The sequence below is a fragment of the Mus caroli genome, unplaced genomic scaffold (assembly GCF_978045245.1).
Source record: "Mus caroli unplaced genomic scaffold, Mus_caroli_1 scaffold_10, whole genome shotgun sequence".
Taxonomy (NCBI): Eukaryota; Metazoa; Chordata; class Mammalia; order Rodentia; family Muridae; genus Mus; species Mus caroli.
This window is the reverse complement of record NW_028227265.1, coordinates 17651050-17677696: the sequence shown is the minus strand read 5'-3', so window position 1 is coordinate 17677696 and position 26647 is coordinate 17651050. Positions and strand designations below refer to the sequence as shown.

Here is a 26647-nt window from a genome sequence, read left to right as displayed (position 1 = left end):
GCCGCCCAAATGCTGAGATTAAAGGCTAACTTAGGCTAATTAACAACTTGAATGACATGTACTTATTATGTGAGTGAAGGGTGTTCTTCAAAGTGCTTTATGCACATTGCATCCCTATACATAATATATACACTCTGCACTACCTCATAAGATCTGCACATCTGGAGTGAAGGTCTAAGATTATCCCAGCTTTACTGGCAAAGGAGCTGAGATAACTGCTGTGCTGAGAGAGAAGATCTTATTGGTGAGAGGCAGGGTTGATGAGAGGCCCAAACCATATGAAGGGCCACACACATCAGGGGTGAGAAATGCGGCCTTGAAGCCACGGGCTTGTTTCTTTTGTACTCCCTAAGCACATAATGAGCTCCATTTTCTTCTACTCATCACAAACAAAGCAAACAACAAACAACAAACAACCAGCCCCATGCATGAGAGCTGGATGTGGTGGCTCTTGTCTGTGATCCAGTACTTGGGAGTACTGAGACAGGAGCATTGCCATGATTGTGAGGCTAGACTAGGTTATAGAGTGAGATCCTTTCTCAACAACCCCACAGGGAAAACAAAACAAAATAAACACTAACAGGAATGATCATTTTTGGCTTATGGAATATCCTCTGTATTCTGGAGTGGATGGGAAATGGCATAGCAATGGCCTCTTATGTGTCACACAGGCTGCATGCAGCAAACAGTCCTACCACGCACAGGACTACAGTAACACAATGGAACAAACTAGCACCACACCATTCATGATAATGTGACAGTGTCCTGGCACTTGAACTAGCCCAGATTATCTGACGGCCAAGTAATTCAGATTAGAACAAGCCAGTCTCGGTGAGCCAGACCCCATCTTGTGGGTAAACCAGGCAACTTACAGTTCACTGAAGCTGTAATTCACTAACAGTCCTGGGAACACTGCTGCTCACGGATGGGATCTGCCGCATCTTAGAGCAGAGCTTCACCAGTAACTGAAGCACAGGAAGCCCTATTTGCTTAAACAGTTTGAAACAAGCCGCTGCAGAGCTCTAAGGCTGTGGAGGACAGACCCGCTTCTTACCCTTCTTTCCCTCGGTTATGGATGGCCAGTTCTTCACCAATCCCCTCTTCTTCCTTGAAGCTCTCCCAGTCCAGTTTGGATTTCTCAAGGGTGCTCATCTTCTGTTTTTTGGCTCCAATTTTCCCTAAGAGGCTGCTCATACCACTTGCTCTTTTTATCCTATGGAAGAAAAATGACTGTGAGAACTCTGGTTTCTGCACTGACTGTGTGTGTTGTTGATGTGTACATGAGGGTCCCAGGTTGAAGCCATTTGTCTCAACAGAAACCATGCTTATACCTAGGGTATGTTCTTTGCTGTGTAGCAACTATAGACAGGGCATTATCCTACTATGCCTTTCCTGCCTAATATACATGACTGCTTAGCTGCACAGCTGACAGGGAGCCCTCACCCCTTCAGACCTCCTTGTACTGGGTGGCAGGTCTCTGCTTGCAGGGAGGGAGGAGAATGGAGGGGTTCAGGCAAGGCTCTGAAATCACACAGGCACAAGCTCGAATTCCAGCTCTGCCCCAATGACTCAAGGCTAGCTGTTCAAGTGCATGTGCCTTGGTTTCTCAACCTACACTCAATGCTTACTCATGGATGGCGAGGAACTGTCCATGCAAACAGCCAACACAGCATCCGGCATAGGGTCAAGGTGCAGTTAACTGCTGGCCACTGTGAGTCACTGTCCTCGTTTGTGCTTTGAAGCCCCAGGGGACTCTTCCACAGAGTAAGAAACAGTTTCCAGAACAGATGAGCAAGGAGTCACAGCACTGTGACTTTTAAAGGCAACTGCCTTTCAACTCCTGTAAGCTGGGGCCTGGTTTTTCCCAGAAGGTGGAGAGCATCCCGAAAGCAGAGACTGTACAGCCTGGGCTCTGCGTGCTGGTGATGCTATCTACCATGGGCTGTGTGAGAAACCCCAAATGCCAAAGTCAAGTCTTGGCAGGTCAAATGTTTCCAGTCAATGTTACACAAACTAGATAAGGGAAAGAGAAGGCGGTTAGAGTTTGTAAGAAGGTGACACGAGGAGAAGCCATAGAAAGAACATGGGTTAAACAAACATACAAACACACAAACAAACAAAACCCCTATCTTTTGTGGGTTGGGGGCAGGAATATGCAGACCATGGGACAACTTTGTGGCTTGCGCGCTCTCTCTCTCTCTCTCTCTCTCTCTCTCTCTCTCTCTCTCTCTCTCTCTCTCTCTCTCTCAGCATCACCAGAATTATAGGCTTCTGTTGTTGGGTGCCAAGGGCCTTTGCCCACCAAGCCATCTTGACAGCCTGCTTTTGGCTTTATGAAAGTAAATTAGTTTTCTGCTGAAAGAAACCAGGTTCCTTTCTGCTTCACAGAGATAGGCAAGAGTTGAGACACTCAAGTGGTGCTCGCTAGCAATGCCATGCTTACTCTCACAGAACTTTCCAGCCTCTGTGCATCTGACTTGAGTTTGGCCTGCTCAGGTTAAATGTTTCTGAGCTGATCTGGTATCATTCTAACCCATCACGAAACCATGGGCCATGGGCTACTTGTGTCCTAGGCCAACAGGTCAGTGCTCACACCAGACATAAGACGTGGGAGTGGTAATTCTCACTCTAGTGACACTGGTCCAGAAGATGTTAGCGTCCCTGTCTAGGTCACATCCAGTGTATTAGGATACACTGGACTTGTTAACTATTAAATCAATTCTGAATGGCTAGGTAGGTATCACTGTCCTTGTGTTGAGCTGGATAAATAAGCAAAGTTCAGAGAGGCTAAACAAAAAATACAACAAAGGTCAAACCAGCAGAAAATACAGACTCAGGACAAAGTGAGACCGCAGGACTTGAGTATCTTCAAGATGAGAAGCTGTTTGAGTTTTCTATGAGCAATTTTATTGTGCTTAAGATAATTCTAAATTAGACCAAATGCACTATATGCAACATCCTAGTTCTCTGTGTGCAGCAGTATTGACCTGTAATCATGACAGAGTTCACTACAACTGAGTGGTAACTACTGTCTGGTTAAGGATACACGCGTTCCATGTTCTACTTTGCTCTGTGCCCTCAGTGGGACTCTGACTCACTGCTCTCTGTAGAAAGAGTCTGCTGCTGCATATCCTGTGAGGCCCTGGGCTACCTGTCTGTTTATAAGAAGCCTGGAAAGGAACTGAAGAGGAGGCTCCTAACGAAGTGGCTGGTAGAACTTATCAGTAGGATTGTGCGAAGGCACAAGACCGTCATTCCCTGTAATCTTTAACACCAATTTCAATAACCAGACACCAACAGAAGAGTTTTTGGGTTGAAAAGGTATTTAGAATCATCTTTTCATCCCCTGATTACAATCATTCAACAGAGACAGCAGCTCCACTGTGCTCGGATTAGGAACACAAAAGAGCCACAAGGCCTGCTCTTTGGCTATGAGAAAGAAATTAACAAAAAGGGTAACAAATAGACAAACTGTGACCATTTACTCAAAGACCCCAAAGAAGACATTGTGGAGGGGCTGTGTAACCTATCTCATACCTGCATTCATCAAACTCCACTTCAGGGAGGTAGAAACCTGCCACAGTCCACAGTGGTGGGCCTGGGACAAGTCCAGTGCTCCACACCCAGCTGCTGTGCTGGACCTCACAGAACAGGGACACAAACCCTGTAGCTGCGCACACTCCAATTTCTACTACTGCTCAGTTGGGGAGAAGTGGCTACCTGCCCTAGAGCTCACTGCGTACAGGATCCATGCCTTCCCCTTTGCTATTTGAGCGTAGCCTTGGCTAGTCTGGAACTTGCTCTTGTACACAGAGCTGACCTGGAGCTCAAGAGATGATCTACCTGGCTGTGCTAGGATTAAAGGTGTGAGCCACCACGCCCTGCCATCTTACTCACTGTGTCTCACCCACAGGGAGGCTTACTCACAGTGAAAGGAGTGTTAAGAGTTTTAATTGACCAAGGCCCAGATTTGACAGCACAGTTAAACAATTTCCCCTCACAACAAAAAGACTCAATAGCATGCTTGAAATGAGAGATTAGGAAATTAATTCCAAAACTGGACCAGCAAGGACAGGGTTGTGTTTGAGAGCACTAGTGACCTTTCCTCATTCAGAGCTGGGCTCAAGTCTCCACTTCTCATATCAAAACTGGCAGAACCACTAATACACAAATCATCTGCAACTAGATTCTTTGGCAGAGATTTATGTTTTCCTTAGTGTCTGTCATCTGTTTACAAGGGAGGGACACACATGAACTATTCCCAGGGCCATGCACAGGTCTGGCACTTTGTACAAAGGTGAAGAAAGCTCAAGCTGGGAATCCCCCGTTGAGGGCTTGGGGCTGCTGGTCCTTTGGGTTTTCTTAGATTTAGCTGAAGTCTGTAGGAGTGAAAGTACGACCCAATCCCTGGCTGATGTTACTACCCGCCTGGTAACTCATTTCCTCAAAGCCCAGCATCAGAGCAGAGCACTGACGTAAAGGACCGGAGCCAGTGTCACAAGTCTCCCTCACCACTGAGCTGGAAAGCAGAAAGTCCGGAGGAAGCCCTAAAGAACCTCATGGGTTCAGACCCCCAGAGCCCTCTGCATTACTGATGCTGACAGAACACCAGGAAAAGCGTGGCTCCCATCAGCAGACAGTTGAGAAGGAAGCTGGCATGCAGCTGCAGCTTCTTGGCTGCACACTAGCACCGTGGTCCACAGATGGACTGCCTGCCCTGTGGTAACCCAAGAGGGAAGGCGTTTGTTGGTGTGGTCTGATTTCAGATTGGTTTTCTCCCTGGGATAGGGTCTTGCACTGTAGTCCAGGCTGGCTTCAGATTTTTAAAATATGTGATTATTTTGATGGTAAAAGCCTTGAACTCCCATCTCTTCAGAAAACAATGCTATGAGCCCTTTTCCATGGGCTAAGTGTGGAGGTCTGCTCTGTCCTGCTGTGGACTCTCAGCTGGCAATACAAACAATGTCATTGTAGCTGGCTGGTGATCATTTGGAATAAAGAGCTCCCCCTAGGAAGAGCCATCCAATTACAGCCAGTAAGACATGAATCACCCTCCCCAAAGCAGCAAAAGTGCTTTCTTTAGCCACACAGTCTCCGGGATTCTGCTGTAACCAGGCCGTTAATTTGGGGACATTTACCTGGACCTGGGTGTTCTCAAGTGATCCAGTATGTGTGGCCTGCTGGATTGTCACCATACTCCAGAAGACAGCTAATGCCCCTCTCCTCAGTGCAGAGGAGTCCTCAGCTGATCTTCTGTTCTGAGACCAACCAACTCAGTGGGTTTGCATCGACACAAAGAGTGATCTATTATTTGTGCTTACTAACTTGCCTAGTTTAGAGCTTTTAGAGGGAGTCTCAGTTTGACCAAGTGTTAGCAGACTGGACCCCTTTCTGCTTCTTTCTTGGTACACACAGCGCCTGTCATGCCTGTGTCACATATTTAATACAGAAGGATAAGCCAGGAGATGGAATGCTCCTGTGTTCCGCACTGAGTAACCAAGGCAGAAGACAGCCAGCCTGGGCTACACAGTGAGTCTCTTTTCGGGGGGTGGGGGTGGGGAGCAAAAAGCAAAAGGCAAATGGACATCACTTCCCAGCAAGAGTGTGAACTGTAAGGCATGGCACTTCACCTTCCTGCTGTTTCCACTTCTGATCAAGTTTATGACAGAGGACGACTTGGTTCTTCAAAGATCAAGATTCCACTAAGCTAGTGTTTCTGTTTGCATGCAGATGCTTGAAATGTATAAAACAGATGTGGGTTGTAGCTTCAAAGCTGAGTTGTTGAATTTGCCCCTAACCAAACCCTAACTTGAATGAGATGCATTCAAGCCAAATAACTAAAGAGACCGAGAACTGTGGCCCACACCTATGATCCTAGCAGGACTCAGATGGTCAGGTCATCTCCTACAGGATGAGTTCCAAGCTAGCTTGGGATATACTAAGAATGGGACAAGAGGGAGAAAAGGAAGCAAAAAAAGGAAGGAGAGAATCCTTAAATGCATGCTTCAGCATGGATGAACCATGTTGTACTGCACTAAATGAAAGAAAAAGTCTAAGAGACTGCAGATTACATGATTCCATTTATAGGAAACGTCCAAACCAGGCAAATCCATGCAGACTAAAAATATTATTAGGTTAAGAATTTCCATGACAGAGGGGAATGGAAAGGGCTAGAGAGCTGACAGTCAATGGCTGCTGTTATGTGAACTGCCCCTCTCAACAGTTCAAGTCCCCCAAAGGCTCAAGTACTAAAAGGACTGGGTTTCCAGATTGGTGCTGTTGGCAGATAAGTGGATCACTAACCTAATATTGGGTCAATCTATTCGTAGCTGAAAGAGCTACTAGGAAATGGAGCCCAGTCAGAGGAAGAGGGTCACTGGAGGCATATTCTTCATTTACTTTAAAAACCTGATCAGACTTGCTATGTCGCTCAGCCTGGACTCAAATTCATGTTCCTCCTGCTCAGCCTCTTGTGTGCCACCACATCTAGCGACAGGCGTGTCTTTTCAAGATGCATTTTTGCCCCTGGACCCTTCCTTTTCTTTTCTCTCTGCTTATGGCTACTGAGGTGAGCAGCCTGTCTCACTGTGCCTTTCTGCCAGTGTGCTGGCTAAGATGTCAACCTGACACAAGTTAGAGTCATTTTAGAAGAGGAAGCCTCCACTAAGAAATGTCTCCACCAGACTGTTGTGTGGGCAAGCCTGTGGTACATTGCCTTGATTGATGGTTGATGTGGGAGGGCCCTGCTCACTGTGGGAAGTGTCACCCCCAGGCTAGTGGTCCTGGATGGTATAAGAAAGCAGGAGCCAGACACTGAGTAGTACACCTCCACAGCTTCTGCCCCAGTTCCCGCCTCCAGGTTCCTGTCCTAACTTCCTCCCTTGACTTCCTTGGATGACAAACTGTGTTGTAGAAGTATGAAGGAAATAAACCCCTTCCCCCCCTAGCTGTTTTTGGTCATAGTGTTTTCTCACAGAGATAGAAACCTAAGTGTCAGTGTCACGTATCTGAAAGTAAGCTGACCACAGACTGAACTACTGAAACCATGGTGGGAAACACAAAACACCAAAGTTAACTAAGGGAAGATTGTTCAATAGATAAAGCAGGGGAAACTAGACACTAGATGGTGGAAAGAAAGAACAGATCTATCAGCCTGAGCACACACACACAAAACATAAAGGTAAAACAATGTTTTAGCTAATAAACCTCTCTTCCTTGGGGCTATTTCTCTCAGGTATGCCACAGCGATGAAAGCTGGCTAATAGAGCAAAGGGTGCAGGATTCCTTTCTGGGATAATGGAATTTCCCCTGGAGTGTTCTGTGGGAGCTGTTGGAAGACATGGCTCATTTTCCAGATTCTGGTTCTAAAACTGTGCAGCCAGACGCAAAGCCTGAGAAGCTGCCAGAAGCCAGCTAGCTCTAGTCTCCATGGGACAGTCTCCTTCAGTAAAGCTATTCTGGACAACGTAACCTTTTCTCTACACACTGAACTTAGGTGCCGAATTAATTTCTCACCATTCAGGGAAAGATAAAAGGAAACAAAAAGAAACTTCTTAAAATAAAAATGTTACTCAGATTCACAAAAGTCTCTTAAAACTGAATTATCATGTGGCCAATCAGAAGGCGTTTAGGCCAGGCATTGTGGCACATGTCGTTAATTCCAGCACTTAGAAGGTAGAAGCTGGCAGGTCTCTATGAGTTCAAGGCTAGCCTGGTCTACTAGTGAGTTCTGGTCTAGTTAATGCTACATAGTAAGATCCTGTCCCAAAAATAAGCCAGCTAACCAACCAATCAGCCAGCCAGCCAACCAAAGAAACAAAGGCTTTCTGGCACACTGTTTATAATGGTACTTAATGAGGAAATGGGCACCAGTCTCTATCCTAGTTCCCTGACCTCGATCTTAGATTGAGGAGCTAAGGAGGCCGGGTTTAGTTAGTTCTTAGAAGGAAGAAACGGGAACCAGTGTCAGCTGGCAGTTTTGGGTGCTGCCCTCCACCTCCACACCACTGCTTGTTTTTATAACAAGAAGAAGATAATTAGAAAGGTCATGGGAAATACTATAAAACTTTCTGGTTTGAAAATGTCAAAGCGAGAGACACAGCACTGCCATCTGAATAAGCCTCACTTAGATTCGCTAATTAACATCTTGCCACGTATGCTTTTTTTTTTTTTTTTAAGTATACATTTATTTTGGGGGGATAGTATGGAGCTATTTTAAAGTAATAATCATTACACCACGGCACCTCTCAATATGTCAGTTTGCACCTAAGGCACGCCTACATAAACTCAACACCTCATTTATTCTGAAGAAATTTAATGCTGATATAAGCTCTAACAAGGCTACAATCCCTGGTTATAAGCTTTGCAGCACAGCACATTTGGAGGTGTCTTAATCTCCTTTCAAATTCCCATCTCCAACAGTCTTCTGCCTCCTGGCCTTGGTGTCACTATGAATTTTTAAGAGTCTACTCTGGCTGTCTCATAGACTGTAGGCTCACTGGGTTTATCTGACTCTCGGGGACAGATTGAGGTTAAACATTTGTGCCGAGCGTGCTACTGTAAGGCTGCTATGCTGCTGCACCACTCTAGTGCACGATGTAAGGTCAGAACAGACTGAAGATGTTAAGTATGGCTCCTATGGTCAGGGATGACTGGAGTTACACTTCCTCCCTCTATTGAGGATTAATGTTCTCAGAAGCCCAGAAAGTCCTGGTTGCGTATTTCTTCTAGTACCTCATCTTGTAATGCCCAGCCATGTCTGAATGCAGGCGTGGTACACTGACTCGTACAGGGTCCTAGTAGGATAACAAGCTGACGACCTCCAGGGTAGCAGGCTCTGGCATGAGAAACTCTCAGCCTCCTGAGAGCAGTACAGAGGACTATGAGATCAGGTCCAACAGTGCAGCAGGAAGGCCAGGGCCTCTCAGGCCACACGAGAGGAACGCACGCACCAACATGTATGAACCTCGAGGGGTGAAGGACGTGAAGCTGCTGGGAAGGCAGAGCCTCTGACTCTCAGACATCTAGGACATTGCCTAAATTTCCCCTGCCCAGTCCCATTCCAATGCAGTTTTACTCATTCCCAGGAAAAGGTAATCCCACTGCCATTCCAGACTCTGCTCCAGCAGCTGCCTTCCTGGAGTCATTGGGGTGGGGAGGGGTACGGACGCCTCCTGGTAACAGGGAAAGGCAGGCCGCTGTTTCCTGGCAGTAAGAAAGGACAGGACGGGAGGGCGCGGTGAGGTCTTGGAGAGGAAACATTCAGTTTAATGGGAAGGGGGGGGGGTGTTTAGTCCCTGAGGTGCAAACCACCGCTGCCCTCATTTGCATTATCACATTAAACTGGACAATGACTTGCTGACCAACACAACAGACACCAGCTACACTTCTGAGATGGAATTTTAAACAAATTATTAAAGGCAGCTTCTAAGAAAGACCATGATGACATTTTGCTTTCTGCACAGCCCTGGGAGCTCAGTGGAGGGAGACATAACTCATTTTCCAGATACTGATTCCTTATGGGCTGCCAGCTGATCCGAGCAACAAAGCTAAGAGGAGCCCAGGCAGCCCAGACTCTGGCGTTTAAAAGGCAATGATCTCTCAAGGAGAACAGTGCCTAGCTTTCTGCTGTGACCCTGCCAAGCCCATGAAGGTCAGGCATGTGCTGGTCTGAGGGACAGAGCTATAGACTCACACAGTCATTATTCCTGTTAGGACCACATGGCTGAACACACCTCTCTAAACTAGCTAGGGTGAGAGGTAAAACAGAAGACCTATGTGTCTCAATGGTGGGTTGTTTGCCTGTCTGCTTACTGAGGACTCGGCATACTTCCTAAGCCCTGGTGCTCTGCTTTTTCCACAACTTTCAGCATCCCTTCCTCCCCCAATTCTGTCTCCTTACAACAAACTAACCCTGAGGAGGCTGAAGATACGCTCAACTGATACAGCACTTGCCTAGAATGCAGAAAGCCCTGGGTTTAACTTCCAGTATCAAGTAAGCCAAGCATGCCGGCCGGCTCATGCCTATAATCTTAGCACCGGGAAGTGGATGCAGAAAGACCAGAAGTTCAAGATTATCTTCAGCCTCACCGAGTCTGAGCTCAGCATGGGATACATGAGACCTGTCTCAAAGCAAACACAACACTGAACAACCAACCTCTGGCCAATATTTTAAAAGATAGGCTTAGTGGTACGCGCCCATAGTTCAGGGTTAGGATGCTGAGGTGAGAGAGGAGCAGCTTTACCCATCTATAAAGGCAGCTTGAGGCAGCCTAAACTGCAGTATCCTCAGAAAAAAACATGAAAAACCTAGATGTCAACATAAGATAAATTTAAAATTCATAGGCATCTCCAAGGCTGAGGTCATGTTTAAATGTCAGGACACGAGGTGGTCTCCCTCAGTGTGGAAATAATCCCTTCAGTTCCATACCACAGACACCTCATTTAAAACAGGTCAGTCTGCCCCTTATTAGGAACAGGAGGCACACTAACCGCATGGCACTACATGAAATGAAACGCCTATGTCCTAACTCAAATACACTTTGCAGACATTTCCCCAAATCTTTGCTAGACTCCCCCAACCCCTCCCTTACCCTCCCTTCTCTCTTTTTCTTTCTTCCTTCATTCCTCTCCCCCGCCCTTCCTTCCTTCCTTCCTCCCTCCCTCCCTTCCTCCCTCCCCCCCCTCCTTTCTTTCTTTCTTTCTTTCTTTCTTTCTTTCTTTCTTTCTTTCTTTCTTTCTTTCTTTCTTTCTTTCTTTCTTTCTTTCTTTCTTTTTGAGACAGGGCTTCTCTGTTCCATCCTGGAACTTGCTCTGTAGGCCAGGTTGCTCTTGAACTCACAGAAATCACCTGGTTCTGCATCCAGAGTGCTTGGATTTAAGGTGTGAACTACTACCACCCAGTCCTTTTATTAGATGAGGAAGCGCCTGGCCCTCCTCCTATGGGGGCCCAACTCTGAAATCCCTTTTTGCCAGCACCTACAACATGCCTTGCTTACTCAATTGCTAGAGTAGTGAGTATATTTGAGAAGCCACAATCCTGTTAAAACCTAGTTGAAAACTGTAATGTAGTTCACCTCAACCTATCCTTCTACCTCCCAGGGCAGCTCCCATGTCTCCTCAGAAAGCCAAATGCTCCATCAACAGCTTTTGCTTTGTCATGCCACCCCTGCTAATCCAGAATTTAAGGGATCCCTGAGGAGCAAAGATCTATTATGCAAGTGATTCCAGGAAGGTAGTTGGAATTCCAAGTCACTCAGCTAAGGAAATGCAAAGGATTTTAAACAAAGAAATAATCTCATGGAGCTTGGTTCTGGCAGGAGAAAACTCTTCCTCTCCCTCACTGCCCTTTTTCTCTCCACTCCCCTCTTTGTCGGATGCGGGAATGGTTTTCATAGATGATAGCTACAGTCAGGCCATCTGTAAACCACAACATTGCTTCTTTAATGAATGGAAGATAGTTTACTCATTGCATCAGTGACCCCCTCCCCCAAATTCCCATCTTTAAAGGAAGAGAAAATGATTAAACACAGCCTCTACCAATCATTAGATTTTAAAGCAGTTTTCTCTTATACAAATTAGATGGTTCTCTGAGGCTTCATTACAAATCCTATGTACTGAATGATGGTCCCATTTGCATCTAGATACCTCAGGGCATCTGCTTTAGTATTCATGGTCATCTCCAAAGGTGTTGACAATCACAGGCTGTCACTGGCTGGCAGGTCTTGAAACAAAGCTAGCAGACCCACCAGACAACTAAGTCAACTAAGAGGCTGCTATAAAAATTCAAGTGTGATTGGCCCTGCAGTGGCAGCACATGCCTTGTGGATCTGAGTTTGAGGCCAGTCTGGTCTACACAGAGAAACCCTGTCTTGAAAACAAACAAAAAAGCAAAAAGAAGAACAGAGCATTCAGTTTTCCACTTGTGCCCATGAACCTGTCACCTGCTCTGGGAACGTGGCATCATTCCCCCTTAGGGAGTGGGGCTCTCATGGCTTCTCACTACAAAGCTTCAGTGCACCTTGAAGGTGACTATGGCTGCTTCCCTTTCCTGGGGGACCAGTGGTTCTGTGCTCCCTGCTTTCCCTGGCACCATGAGGCTAGGTAGTAACTGCGAGGATCACCTGGGCGAGCGCCATCGATGGATGTTCTCACAGTCCAGACAGGAAGGAGCCTGAGCATGGCCACTGACACAGTGACCTGAATGACACAGCTCAACATGGGCACTCATGAAAACCAGAACCCAACCCAAACGTAGCTGCGATAACTCTGAACAAAGTTCTCCTGGGAATAAAAACGATGGCAATCATCCAAATATAAGCTACTATCCTTATGCTATGAAGCCATGCCAGGAAATGATGACCAGCCAATTCTTTTTGTTTTGGTTTTAAAGATGTGTTTGTTTTATATATGTGAGTACACTGTTGCAGTCTTCAGATGTATCAGATCCCATTGCAGATGGTTGTGAGCCACCAAGTGGCTGCTGGGAATTGAACTCAGGACCTCTGGAAGAACAGTCAGTGCTCTTAACCATTGAGCCATCTCCCCAGCCCCCAGCCATTCTTATTCTCAGAGAATACTTTAAAGAGTCCACCCACTTAAGGCATACAATTCAATATGTTCTTTTGGGAGAGTGGATGGGAGAGAGGTTCAAGATGTGGTGTACCTATGTAGCCCCAGTTGTCCTCAAACTCAGAGATCTGTCCGCCTCTGCCTTCCAAGTACTGGAATTAAAGGAGTGCACCACCACGGTCAGCACAAAGCTTTTTTTGGGTGGGGTGGGGTGGGGGTGGGGAGGGGTTCAAGACAGTGCTGCCTTTAATCCCAGCACTTGGGAGGCAGAGGCAGGCGGATTTCTGAGTTCGAGGCCAGCCTGATCTACAGAGTGAGTTCCAGACAACCAGGGCTACACAGAGAAACCCTGTTTCAAAAAAAAAAAAAAAAAAAACAACAGAAAAAGAATCATACCCAGATTAAAGGTGTGCAAGAACTACTCTGAGAGCTTCTGTCCTAAGAGCTGTCACACTTCGGAAGAGCTCTGCTCTCCCAAACCGCTGCCACCACACTCCTCACCTGCTAGTTGGCCTCTTGTTGGCCCAGCCCAACCTAACTTGACTCAGTGCAGGGTGGCATGGCAGCGGAAACGACTTCCTGCTCACACTCACTGCACTTTGCCGAACTCTCGCACTAGGCCTGGACAGAGATCTCCGTGGAAAGTCTCTGGTACACAGGCTTACACACAATTGTTTTTAATATATTATCATAATCAAATTTTAGAATACAATGTCATCACCACAAAAATTCTCATGGTGAGTATGGATAGGATGGCACGATGCCTGAGGACTATTTGTGTAATTCTAGGTGTTATCAATACTACCTTGGATCTATACTTTTGAAACACTGGTTACTATGCTAAGGAAGAAAACTGTTTACCCTATCCCGTAATTACTCATTTATTTGTACTCTGGATAAATTAACTTTTTTGAATCTCTAGTAACCAAATAGTAAAATGAGAGTAAAAACTACACTGAAGGGTGACAATTAACCCAGAGATACAACACTGATAAATCCTATCTATGGGATGTCTTCGGTGAGCCAAACCCTGGACAGAGTTCTTCTCCTTTAACTCAGTCATAGAGGCAAATATGCAAACAAGCAGTCGCTTTCTTAAAAAACTGAGCACAGGAAGTGCAGCTGAGCAGGACAGGGATGGCAGAGACAAGGCAGGCAGGCTGTGGAGAAGCAGCAGCAGTCTCATTAGAAGGGCAAGAAGAAATGTGCTAGAGGCAGCAGAAGGACCAAGGTCAACACATCTGAGGTGGCTGAGAACTGGTCGCATCACAACGCTCAGCACACTACTCCAGGTGTCTCCGTGTGTCCTCAAAAACTGCACTCTAAAATCCACACACACACAAATTTGAAACTTTTCAAATATTTATTTTTATGTATATGTCTGTGTATTTGTACACATTTTGGGTAGGTCTTGAGGGACTCTAAAAGGAGTGTTGGGTCCCATGGAGCTGGAGTCATAGGCAACTGTGAACCTGATGTGGATGCTAAGAACCAATCCCTGCTTCCCTGGAAGAGCAGAAAGTGTATTAAGTGATAAAGCGTCTTCCCGGTCCCCAGACTGAAACTGTTACCGCTAGGAACATTAGCGGACTTGGTATCTACGAGTTGCCTGCTCTGCTGTTTGGAGGTAAGTCAACTCTGACAGCAAAGTATATTTAACCCCTAAGTATATTTAACCTGTGAGAAAATCTTGAATTTCAAACCAAGAAAAGTCGATCTATTGTGTAACAGCCCCCAATTCCCAAGAATGGCTTTCTATGTGGACTTGGTCTGATTGTTAATTTTAGTTTCTTTGAAGATCTTTGGTAGTTTCTGACAGTCAACTTTTGGACATTTTTCCCTAACTCAATGGATGACATCACTTCCAAGGCATAAGTACTATTATTTATGTGTCATGAGAGCTTTGGAAGCGATGTCATTCTGAACTATTCTCCCTAACTTAGTATCACACACCCAACTGCCCACTGCAATCTCCAAGACAAGCTCTACTAGGAACCTTCCACATCTTAGCTAAAACCCTGTCTTTTGTTTCCTTGACTTCTACTTCAGGTACCAGCCCACATGGGCCAGGTCTCAAACCACTCCTTCAGCCCAGCTCCTCTCCTCTGAGGCATCCTTTTGGTTAGCTTCCTAACCTCCGCTAAAGTCTCTGTTCAAATCATTTCACGGAGAGAACATTGACCACGCTAGTTAGCTCTTAGCTTTCATCCTCATGCTCCGGATCTACCGTTTCTCATTTTCTAATTTCTCCACACATGAAGCACGTTACTGCAAAGCCTACAACTTACTTATACAGCACATATTTACTTAGTCAGTATATATTTACTGCATACTTTTTATCTCCCTCTAGGACTGGAAATTCCACAAGGGCTGAACCAATTTCTCCTTGCCCAACTCACTGCTGAGGGTAGAAACTATGCTGCTAGGCACTAGAGATAAATGGTGCACTAATGTGCTAGTCCTCAGTGAGTTCTGTTCAGATGTGACCTAAACACTTGGCACACATCCCACTTCTGCTATGCACTCAATAAATATTTGTTAAGAGAATGTAAGAACCTTGGGAAATAATGTCAAATTTGTAGATCTGCATAAACTCTCACAAGTGAAATGCATTTAAGAAAAACTGCATTGGTTAGGGCCTTAGCAATTGTCCATCCTTAGCCATTTCCAGGGCAGCTGTGGACTTCAAATATGCAGAGGAAACCCATTTGTTTATTGTAATGTATGGCAGACATTCTTGCACAGTTGTCAGCAGCTTGGAATCTACTGTAGCTGGCCTGTGCCACCCGGAGGTCTGCAGAATGCTCTACCATCTCTTCATAAACTCTAACCCTAGATGCTTCGTTACAGTCCCAAAAGTGACAATAACTAAAGAGGAAGAGTAGAAAGGAAGGCCATGAATCTTTTTCCTTCTTCTAGGACAGAATTTACAGAAAGTGAAAGAAATGTAGATTCATTTTATGTGAAAATGGAACTCTGTAATAACAATCATAAAACCAACTGAGCATTTCCTTATTGTAGCAGGCCTTTTTCACTTTGACAACACAGCTTGAAGAAGTATTAAAAAAGTATAGCAAAGTAAAAACAAAATTTGAGGCTTTTGGGCCCAGGCTTGGGAGTGTAGCCTTTGTGGCTTAGTGCTCCAGGTACTGGTCATAAAACAGATAGCGACATTCCTCCACCTACCCGCTTCCTGGGTTCAATTCAAAGAATGGCACCCTGACCATTACTGGAACCTGCAATGCAAATGTGCTATCTTTAGGGGCTCTTAGATTGTTAGGGGCTCTTAGAAACTGTCTTGAGAGATAACCTGACACTTGTGACTTTATACTTCCTTGTGACTCTTAACTGGTATTTTTGGTATTTTCCAACAACGCCCTCCCCACCTCCATGAATTGTGGTTTCTTCCTTTAAATACCCCCTTACTCAGCTACTCAGGGCGCCATAGTCCTCTACCCCTGCGTGGTGTATGACCATGGGCCCGAGAACGCTCTCGAATAAAAATCCTCTTGCAGTTGCAGCAAGATCGTTTCTTGTGGGTGATTTTGGGGTGTCGCCTCTCCTGAGTCAGAACGTGGGGAGAGTCCTCACGTTGTGGGTCTTTCAAGCTGAACTACTTGTTTTTGGAGGGGCACTAGGGCTTGAGTATGTGTGTTATGGGGTGAGTGTTCTATGTGGGCATGTGTATAAGAATGCGTTGCTAGCAATATGACACTAGATAAGCATTCTGTCCCTAACATTGTATCTTCCAGCCTTTGAGAAGCAGGGCTATTTTCAAAGTTATATATAACTTGATGGATATAATCAGAGCAATGAGCTAACTCAATCCTTAGACAATTGTATAATATTTGTCAGAATCTGCCAGAAAGAATCACTCAAGTTTTCATGCAGAAAAGCAAGCATTCCCTGCAGCTATGCCCAGCCATATCAAAGTGAGAGTCTCTTGCAGACACTAACTTCCTATTCCCTGGGGACTTGAGCTGTGTGCACAGCTGAACAAGAAAGGTAATGACACTAGCTAGGAAGAGGTGCAAAAAGAAACTGCTGTTTTTCACTGGTGGGGTTCCTGGTGCCCAGTAAGGGCCTCAGGATAAAAAGAAGACTGAAAACTTCCTAAGAGCCAGGCATGGTGGCTCAGATCCGTGATCGTAGTCCTTGGTAGACCGAACATGGAGAATTATCATGACTTAGAGGCTAGGCAAGCTACACAGCAAAACCTTGTCTCAGAAACAAACAAGAGGGCAAACAGAAACTTTCAGAGGAGGAGGAGGGGTGATGTGAGGTCATATACAAAGACCCCCGGAATTCTGAATTGCCCTCCACACTCAAGGGCAGCCCTGGAAGCCAGAAGACTGAAGGCTAGCAGAGGAGCCCTCCCTCCACTCTCAAGGGAAGGAAGGAAGGAAGGAAGGAAGGAAGGAAGGAAGGAAGGAAGGAAGGAAGGAAGGAAGGAAGGACGGGCTTCTCACCGGCAGGGCGGCAACAGTGCTGTGAAAGGAGCAGTCACCCAGCACGCTTTACCTCCCACATGCCTGGGCCTCAGGAAGTCACTAGAAGGATGAGGTCTACCACAACCGGGAAACAAACCTAAAGGGAGGAAGCTACAGGCAGGGGAGTAGGAAAGGCCCCCGGTCCACAAAAGGGGAAAAGGCAGGCCTAGACAAAGCTGCACAGAAGGAAGGCTGACAGAACAAAGACCTCAGAATTGAGGAGGAAAGACTCGAAAGGGAACAAGGAAGGGTGGAGAAAGACGGACAGATTACAGAACCTAGGGGCTAGGATTATGGCTCCATCAGAATACCTGTCTAGCATTTGTGAGGACTTGACTTTGATACTCCATCATAAAAACCTAAAACATCTAATGTAGGAGAATATAAGACTATAGTAAGTATACGAGACAGTAGACATTAGAAGAAACTTGTCTTCAGCTTTGATGGAATATGGAAAAACTGAAACACAGAAAACCAACCAAATAATAAAGTGTACATTACTTATGAAAAGAAACACAGTCCATACCCTTTTAGGTACTGAGCAACACTCACACAATGACTATTATGAAAACAGGTGCTGAGGGAGGAAGCCAGTGCAAGAATATCTAACCTCCTTGTCTCAAACGGGAGGGGCAAGCAGCTGCTTACTTCATCTACCTTGACCATGGAATCCAGGGCCTTCTGCATGCTAAACATGCATTCTACCCAGTGAGCTACATCCAGCCAAGTTGGAGCTTCTTAAAAACTAGAGGAAAATAACAGAGAATGTGTAAAACTTCTAAAACAAGAAACAGAACTTCAGAAGCACATTATTTTAAAATATGGAAGAACACACACACACAGTAGAAATAACAAGTCTTAATTAAGTGGCTGCCTCTAGGAAGCAGAAGGCAGGTTTTGGTCAGGTGACTTGGTATGGTATATTTTGGCTTTTCAAACTATACAACTATATGATTTCGATTTAAAAAAAATTCAGTGGAAGCTGGAGAGATGTTTCCACTCTCAAGAATATTTGCTGTTCTTCTCAGTAACCAAGTTCAGGGACTCAGCCTTACCTTGCCTATAACTTCAGCTCCAGAAGATACTATGCCTTCTAACCTACCATTGCATAGCATACACTCTCTCACAAACGCACGCACACGCACACACACTGGAGTGTGTGTAGAGTTTGTGGCACAGACTTTCAATTCTAGTACCCAAAATGCAGAGACAGATGGTTATCTATAAGGTTAGCCTGGCCTGTTTATAGAATTCCAGGCTAGCCAGGACTACATAGTAAGACCCTACCTATATTAAAACAAACTTAAAAAAATCATTGATAGCCAATTTTGATTAACCTTAATGCCCCCTTTTGGGGGGAAAACAGTTGCAGTGTGTGGCTCAATGGTATATTCTATGCCAGGCATATGTGAGTTCAATTTAACATCCACCAAAAGAGAACAATTAGGGAGGCAGCCCCATGTGTTTTCATCATCTTCCTAATGTGAGGCTGTCCTTTTCTCCTCTCCTGCTACAGTACTCAGCACCCTGCTCGATCTTACTAAATATCACACTTACAGATCTGCAATTCTCTCCACAGCATCAAACAAAGTTCCCAAATGAAGATGTTTTCACGGCATCTGTGCCTGTCACTTCTCAATGAGTTCATTTGCTCATTCACAATGTCCTGCATTCCTTCCCACTGTGCCAGCAGCCATGCTGAAGCCAGGGACACAGTGTACCCAGGTTCCTGTTCCTGGGAGCTCTGGCTTCTGACAGTGCATGATAAATAGAATACCCAGAATGTCTACTGCCTGCTTCTCCCTCCAACACGGCTACATATTGTTTAGTGTTCCTCAGAAGTCTAAGGACCAGCTCTGGGGTCCCTGAAGTTAGTAAGAACACAGACTTGGGGCCCAAAAGATGGCTGTGTGGGTGAAGGCTGCCAAGCCTGACCACCCGTGTTTCATTCTTAGAACCCACATAGTAGGAGAAAACTGACCTCACAAGTTGTCCCTTTCCCTTCATCTGTGTGCATACAAGTAGAAACATTCTCAAACGTGACCCCTCTAGGGTCCCTTTCTTCCTCCCTAAACCATCCTTTAGGAGGAAAGCACCAGCAGCCACACGTCACTAGGAATATACTACAGCGTGGGGACCAGCATTTAAGCACAATCTTGCTTCCTTTGCTGAAACACAAGTAGTTACCCAACACTAAAGCCTAGACATAAGCGGAAATGGCCATAACTGGCTGTGGTCATAAAGCCAGCAAGAGGCAGGTTAAAAACAATGAATGTGAGCTGGGCGTGGTGGCGCACGCCTTTAATCCCAGCACTCGGGAGGCAGAGGCAGGCGGATTTATGAGTTCGAGGCCAGCCTGGTCTACAAAGTGAGTTCCAGGACAGCCAGGGCTATACAGAGAAACCCTGTCTCGAAAAACCAAACCAAACCAAACCAAACCAAACCAAACCAAAAAAAAAACAATGAATGTATAGATTCAGGAGTGGCCAGGATGGATAGCTCATCTTCTATATCTGGCTTCGAATCCACTTTTAGGGAAAACTCACTCAACTTATTGCTCTTTCTCCATTAAAAGTGGATGAAATACTCTCACTGAGTATAGTGCTGGAATGAAGAACAGTGAGAAGCTAGACTATTCTTTCAGTGCCTGACAGAAAAGGTTTTACAGGATGTCACTTCTTAGTAGATGACTGCATACTAGATAACTGACCACCAGAGCATGAGGGGTTAATTATCTGTGGCAATGACCCTCCTACAACTACCCGGGTCCACTTCAAGTCCACTGTATACAAGTAGCACACCATTTGCTCTTATTTTGAAGGCTGCCCTTCAGGCAAGCCATTCAGTCTCCAAGAAAACTGAAACAAGTTCCAGCTCTTTGACACAAAGCTGGTCTTGTTGGCTGGGCTACTTCAGTGGGCCATGGGGGAGTGCCTGCTGCATCTATGAGGGCTGCTCCAGAAGACAGGAGCTTGAAAATCAAACTCACCACTGATGTGATGGTTCACTCTTGTACTACCAGCATTTAGGAGGCTGAGGCAGGATGATCAATTCAAGGCCAGCCTTGGCTCCATAGTGAAACTCCACCTCCAAACAAAAGGAGAAGGAAATGTCAAAGGAGCAGTATTGTGTGTCTCTGGGCCTGTCTTGTTCCAATGGAGGCCAAATAGTTTGTACCCCTAAGAGGTGATTACATGGGGGAGATGCCTCTGTCAGACAGGAATCAAGAAAGGAAACAGCCTGGCATGGTGGTACACGCCTTTAATCCCAGCACTTGGGAGGCAGAGGCAGGCGGATTTCTGAGTTCGAGGCCAGCCTGGTCTACAAAGTGAGTTCCAGGACAGCCAGGGCTACACAGAGAAACCCTGTTTCGAAAAATCAAAAAGGAAGCCCTGGGGCTAGGGGGTGGGGGGTTTTCGGGGGGGGGGGGGAGGGGGAAACCAGGAAAGGGTCTAACCTTTGAAATGTAAATAAAGAAAATATCCAATTAAAAAAAAAAAAAAAAAAAAAAAAGGAAGCCCTGAAATGGTATTGAGAGAGCCACCAAACCACAGAGGTGGGGCTTTAAAAGCCAAACCAGCCAGGTAAGGAAGCGCTCACAGCCTTCGCACCACTCTGATTATAACCTCGCACACTGCTCTTCTCACACACAAGCTCATGTGCATGGGAAGAATGTTATGGTGGTTAGAGAAAGCTGTGACCATGACAAGGATCTGGGCTGTGCTCCTAATTCATCTGCTCTGTGGACTGCCCCACCTAGAGAAAGCTCTGGTGCACAGGTCCCCCTTCAGTGGCTGAGGTACCAATTTACCTCAGGAGACACTGAGAGCTTTATTAATTATTAAGGCTTTACAAGAACCTGTGTAGAACAGAAGTACTGGGTTATCAGTTACCTGGAGACCCCCTGGAAAAGCCCAGAACTGTGGGCCCCACCCACCCACGTGTGTGTAGCACCCGTCACCTCTATAGCATTATAGTCACTCGACTTAAAAGCTCCTCCTCCTTCTCCTCAGTGAATCCCAGAAAAACCCTTGAAAACAGGATGAGGAAAAGCAGAAAAAGGATTTTCTGAATGGGAGGTCAGCCACTCAGGAAATAATGCCAATAACTGACAAGACTTATGAAATTTAAACACTTCTCCACTGCAAAGGGCACAATCAAGTGAAGAGCCTACGGAATGGGACAAAAATCTATACATATAGCTATACATCAGACAGATGGTAATATATAAAAAACACAATACAAAAAAATAGCAAGGAATCAAATTAATCAGATTAATTAATCAATTAATTAAACATGATAATGGGCTGAACAGTTCTCAGAAGATGATATGTAAGCAGCAAAAAACCATTGAACAAGCAAGCACTTATTAAGGCACGTTCCTGGCCCACTTTTTACACCTTAAACGGTATGATCCAGTGGCTTGTTAGTGTGGTCTCAGTGCTTCATTAACTCTCACTGACAATTCAGGATACATTCATCTTCCCAAAAGAGATTCCCCCGATCGACCCCTCCTCCAGCTACAACTTCCTACATAGCCAAGGATAATCTTGCACTCCCGACCCCACCCTTTCATTGCTAGGATGGCAAGTGACCACCACCACCATGTCCAGCTCTTCCTATGCCCGGAACTTTTCTTCTTGTGGAGGGAGTTCTTGCTCTTCTCCACGTTCCGACTCGCCCATAGCTCACATTGCCTGGATATTGGGACTTCTGAAATGAGAGTCCTCACTGTATTCCTTTTTAGTTATTTTACCATTTCTTTATGTATTATTTTTTATACAAGGTCCCATGTATTCCACATTGGCTTCAAACTTGCTAGCTGGCCCAGAAAGACCTTGACCCTGATCCTTTTACCTCTCCATCCCCAGCGCTGGGATCACAACCATGTGACATCCAGCTGGCTTATTTAGTGCTTATTTTAAAAGCCAGGACTGTGTATACACTAGGCAAATATTCTAGAATATGAAGCAAATCCACAGCCCCAAACATCTGGGTTTCTCTTTCTGTGTTGCTGTTCCTTGTGCAGCATGGGTGTGTGTGGTCAGAGAACAACCGTGGGAGCTGGCTTCTCTCTCTCCTACGTGGGCGGTGGGGCCTGAACTCTCAGGTTGTCAGACTTGGAGGCAAACACATTAGCCACAGAGTCATAGTCAACTCTACTTGGGTTTCTAAAGATCTGTAACACCAGCCTTACAAGTAGCACAATCAGTTTATTAGAAGCTAAGTGACTTGTCGTTTTTCTCCATCTGTAGGACTAGGAAATGACCCTAGATGAGAGACAGCATTGACAGCCCCATGGCCTCTTTTAAATCACAGGACACCACCAATAATCAAGCTCAATTGTGCAAGCTCAAACCAGACCAGATACCCTAAGAGAAAGAAATGATTTGGGGAAAGAAATAATTTCTGGTTCCTCGACTATAACCTGGTTTAAAGGAGACTGCTGTCGGACGGGAAAGTTACCTAGTTAAATAATGCTTTCTTTTCCTCCTCCTCTGTACTCAAATAGTTACATAAAACACAAATCACTTCTATTGCTCTTCTGGAAAGTTTGTTGTCTGAATGATGGGAGAGGGAAATCCTTCAACATGAGTACTGCCAGATCAGTGCACCTCCTAACCCTCATCTGAGAAACTTCTACCTGCAGTGGGTGGGGACTGGCCAAAGGGCAGAGAACAAGAGACAGACTAATGCTCAGCCCTCAGTGGAACAAGTACCACAATCCCCTCCCCGAAGGCTCAGTGACCATGGAGGGAGAGAGGAAGAGAGAGTCTAGGAACTAAGGGCAGTAGATAACTATCAAGAGCAGGCCTCTCCATCCACAGTGGGCAGCTGCACATATGACCTAACAGTAGCTGTGACAGCCTACAAAAGCCCTGTGCAAGCTCAAACCAGACCAGATACCAGCATGGAGAGGGGAGCTGAGCACAGAATCCCACACCTAGCTGTGTTGGCATGTGTTAGCTGCAGGGAGAGAAGGAGTTTTCTCCAGTGGATGACCACACATCCAATGTATTTGGGCAGCACAAATTGGTCTTGATGCTAGATCTGTTTTTTGTTTTTGAAGTTGGAAGTTGGATGGGTCTGTAAGGAGGGGTAGATTTGGGAAGCTGGGACAGGGGTGAATATAATAAAAAACACACTGTAAGACACTCTTAAATAATTAAAAAAAAAAAAAAATCACTGCCATGGGATTAAAGCACCATATAAAATAGAAGGCCGTTTGGACTGGGGAAAAGGCTCAGTGGTAGGTGCTAGCCTCAGAGTTCTCCAACATTTAGATCTGATCACCACACACACTGCATAGTAAAAAGAACAAGTCCATTTTATTATGGTCCTGCAAAAAGAGAAAAAGTGGAATGAAAAATCTCCCTGCAAATGGATTCAAAATTCAAATAGAAAACCCAAGACTTAGAGGCTCCTCAGCAGGCTTCACCTCTCTGCCCGTCGATTCTTTTCTCACTTTTGGGTCTCATTTGCTCAGTAAGAGTTAACTCGTACATTAAAGGAACGTTGTTCCAGCTTTACAGAAAGCTTTTAAGGACAGGGTCAGTGCAAGGACCAGATTCTTCATGAACTCATTAACGAGACAAGTCACTGTGGCCTCAGGGTTCATTCAGCAGCAGGAAAAGCTCCGCTGGTAATGCTAGCTGTTTCCTGTACATCTCAAAATGCTCAGGACAGCTCTGGTCTCCATTGTGAGTCTGCTTCCTGACTGGGAAGGAAAGAAAATACTTTCACGATGACTACTCTTTTCTTAGGCTGGTGTTACATTTGGCCAGAAGACATCATGGGCAAGCACAGGGCTTCTACCCCAGGGCACTTTCTAACGCTCCTCTTTGCAGTTAATTATGTTTTGACTAGGCTGTGTTTACTTCACCAGCTTTTAATGAATTGTGTGTACATGCTGACAGCTGTAATTAGGAAGTGTTGCAGTAACTGCGTCCTAGTCTCCTGTTACAGCACAGCTCAGCCACTCTTCTCTTTGCCATTTTTTTCTTTCTTTTCTTTCTTTCTTTCTTTCCTTTTTTTTTTTTTTTTTTTTTTGAGACAGGGTTTCTCTGTATAGCCCTGGCTGTCCTGGAACTCACTCTGTAGACCAGGCTGGCCTCGAACTCAGAAATCTGCGTGCCTCTGCCTCCCGAGTGCTGGGATTGAAGGCGTGCATCACCAATGCCCGGCCTCTTTACCATTCTTTTTTTTTTTTTTTTTTTTTTGGTTTTTCGAGACAGGGTTTCTCTGTGTAGCCCTGGCTGTCCTGGCACTCACTTTGTAGACCAGGCTGGCCTCGAACTCAGAAATCTGCCTGCCTCTGCCTCCCGAGTGCTGGGATTAAAGGTGTGCGCCACCACGCCCGGCTCTCTTTACCATTCTTGACCCTCCTATTCCTACTCCAAAGTGAGATTCAAGGCTAGTCAGGAAACCCAACTGGTTTTTCTATCTCGTTCAGAAATGCTTTGTTTTATACTGTTGAATCTCAACATCTAACCTGAGAAAGCCATTCAGGACTGCACAATCACCATGCTGTTGAGAGAAAGCCCGGTGTTTCTTTCTGGAGTAAGAGACTGGCAGGTAGACAGAGGACTCCAGAACACAACTCCTAGACAAAGCTCTCGGTGCTGGACAGAACACAGAGAACTCAGCATGGTGCTGACACTCACAGGCAGGAAGCTTTCTCTCAACTTTATATCCATAGCCGTTTGGGCAGGAAACGGGGGACGGGGTGGCTGTGGGAAACTGACCAACAATACTATACTTTTCCTGGCTTTGGACTCAGCATTTCTGGAGAATGCAAGTTCTTTTTCTCGTCCCGCTTTTCCTTTACCCTCATGGCTAAGATTCTCTCCCCATGCTTGGTTTATGTTTTTCTCAAGCAGTCAAATAAAAAGGCACCAGGGACCCACGGCGAAGAGCTCTGGCTGGAAGATTGTCTCGATCTTTCCTCTCTGCTTTGGTTCTTGGCCTTGCTGAGGTTCATTTCCCTACAAAAAGTCAGTTGCCATGGTCTGTTTTACACCTCAAGTCCCGTGGCCTTTAACTGACAGACATTCTAGCTTAGAGCTTTCAGATGCACCGTGAGCCTTGGTGTCCCAGCCCACAGCAGGAGGGTTCCACTCTCCAGCATGCTGCAACATCTGCTAGGAGGCTTCCTCTCTATCTGTGTGCTAGAGGTTTTCCAGCCCGTGGTTAACACCAGAGTTATTTTTCACTATAAGACATTGAGAACCGAGGCTCCATGACTGAGCTGTTTGTTGTGGGAATGTGAGGACTGGAGTCTGGATCTCAAGACCCAAGTAAAGGCCAGGCGGGTGTGGCTGTATGTCAACGCCTGGGAATCAGAATACCGATCCCTCAGAGCAAACTGCCTCGCTAGACGAGATAGAATTAGCAACTCCACATTCAACAACAGAACTCACTCACTAAAGTGTCTGTCTGAAGAAGCTGCATGAGGTCAACTCTGCATTACCACAAGGACACATATGTACATGTGCTCTCACACATGTGACCATGCATGTGCACACGCCACACATACCTATGCAGATGCTTAATTTTAATAAAGACACAGAAAAGTAGTACTTCCTTACTTATTATATGGAAAACCCTAGGCGTCCTGAGAAACTGCTCTCTCCTAGGGTAACTGCCCTTGCTGGTCCTCTTTTTACCTGGTATTCGTTCCTACTCGTCCATGGAGAACAGCTGCAAGTTTGGTGTTCAAAGTTTTAGCAGAACAGCTCCTTTCTACTGGCAGCTATTAACAGAGACTACCGGAGGGAGGAGGGCAGGTGGCAGGACTCACTGCTCTCATCACTTTCCATTCGGTGGGAGTCAAAGGCAAGAACAGGGTTACATCTTCTGCCTGGCCCCTCCTGTATAGCACAGACCCCTGTGACCCTTTAATGCAGTTCCTCGGGTTGTGGTATCCCCAACCATAAAACTTTCATTGCTACTTCATAACTGTGGTTTTGCTACTGTTATGAACCGTAATGTAAATATCTGGTATGCGACCCTTGGAGAAGGGTCATACAACCCCCATAGGGGTACAAACCCATGGGTTGAGGACCTCTGCTCTAGAGGGTAGGTGTCTGGGCTTAAGGTCAGGAGTCTTTTTTCATCCCAGAACAAAACAGATTGCACTGCAATGTCTCCGATTGGTTTACACAGGAGGAAGCACCCCCACCGCAAGCAGAGCAGTACAATAGTAGAACAAGGTCATTTCCCTATGGTGAGTGGCTTGAGGTGGAGCAACATGGGTTACAGCTGGCTTACAAGGAGTGTAGTTCAATAAACGTAAAACATGGCCCCTGTTCCACTGCTGGAAAAGGCACTGTAAGTCCTGTCAGTCAACAGGACGTCCTACCCTGAAAGATAGCTTAGTTTGTTTTGGAAAAGTGCACCCGGCCTCGTCTCTCCTTTCATCTGACAGCAAGTGGTCAAGCCACAGAGAAGGCTGAAGAGCTTTCTTTAGCCACACAGTCTCCTGGATTCTGAAGAGCTCAAGCATATTAACAAGACTAAGTATTTATTCTGAGATAGGGTCTCACTATAAATCCCAGACTGACTTCAATCTTGCAGAAATTGCCTGC

The 26647-nt window shown here is 45.7% G+C and overlaps 1 protein-coding gene across 2 annotated transcripts in view; it reads right to left on the bottom strand.

Moving 5' to 3' along the window:
* Window positions 1–26647, bottom strand: part of Cfdp1 (chromatin remodeling protein CFDP1) — an 87245-nt gene that overhangs the window by 10102 nt on the left and 50496 nt on the right. For both annotated transcript variants that reach the window (XM_021170342.3, XM_085843563.1), the window contains one exon: window positions 1055–1213. In XM_021170342.3, the coding sequence (XP_021026001.1) occupies window positions 1055–1213 (159 nt within the window). The remainder of the gene's footprint in view (window positions 1–1054; window positions 1214–26647) is intronic.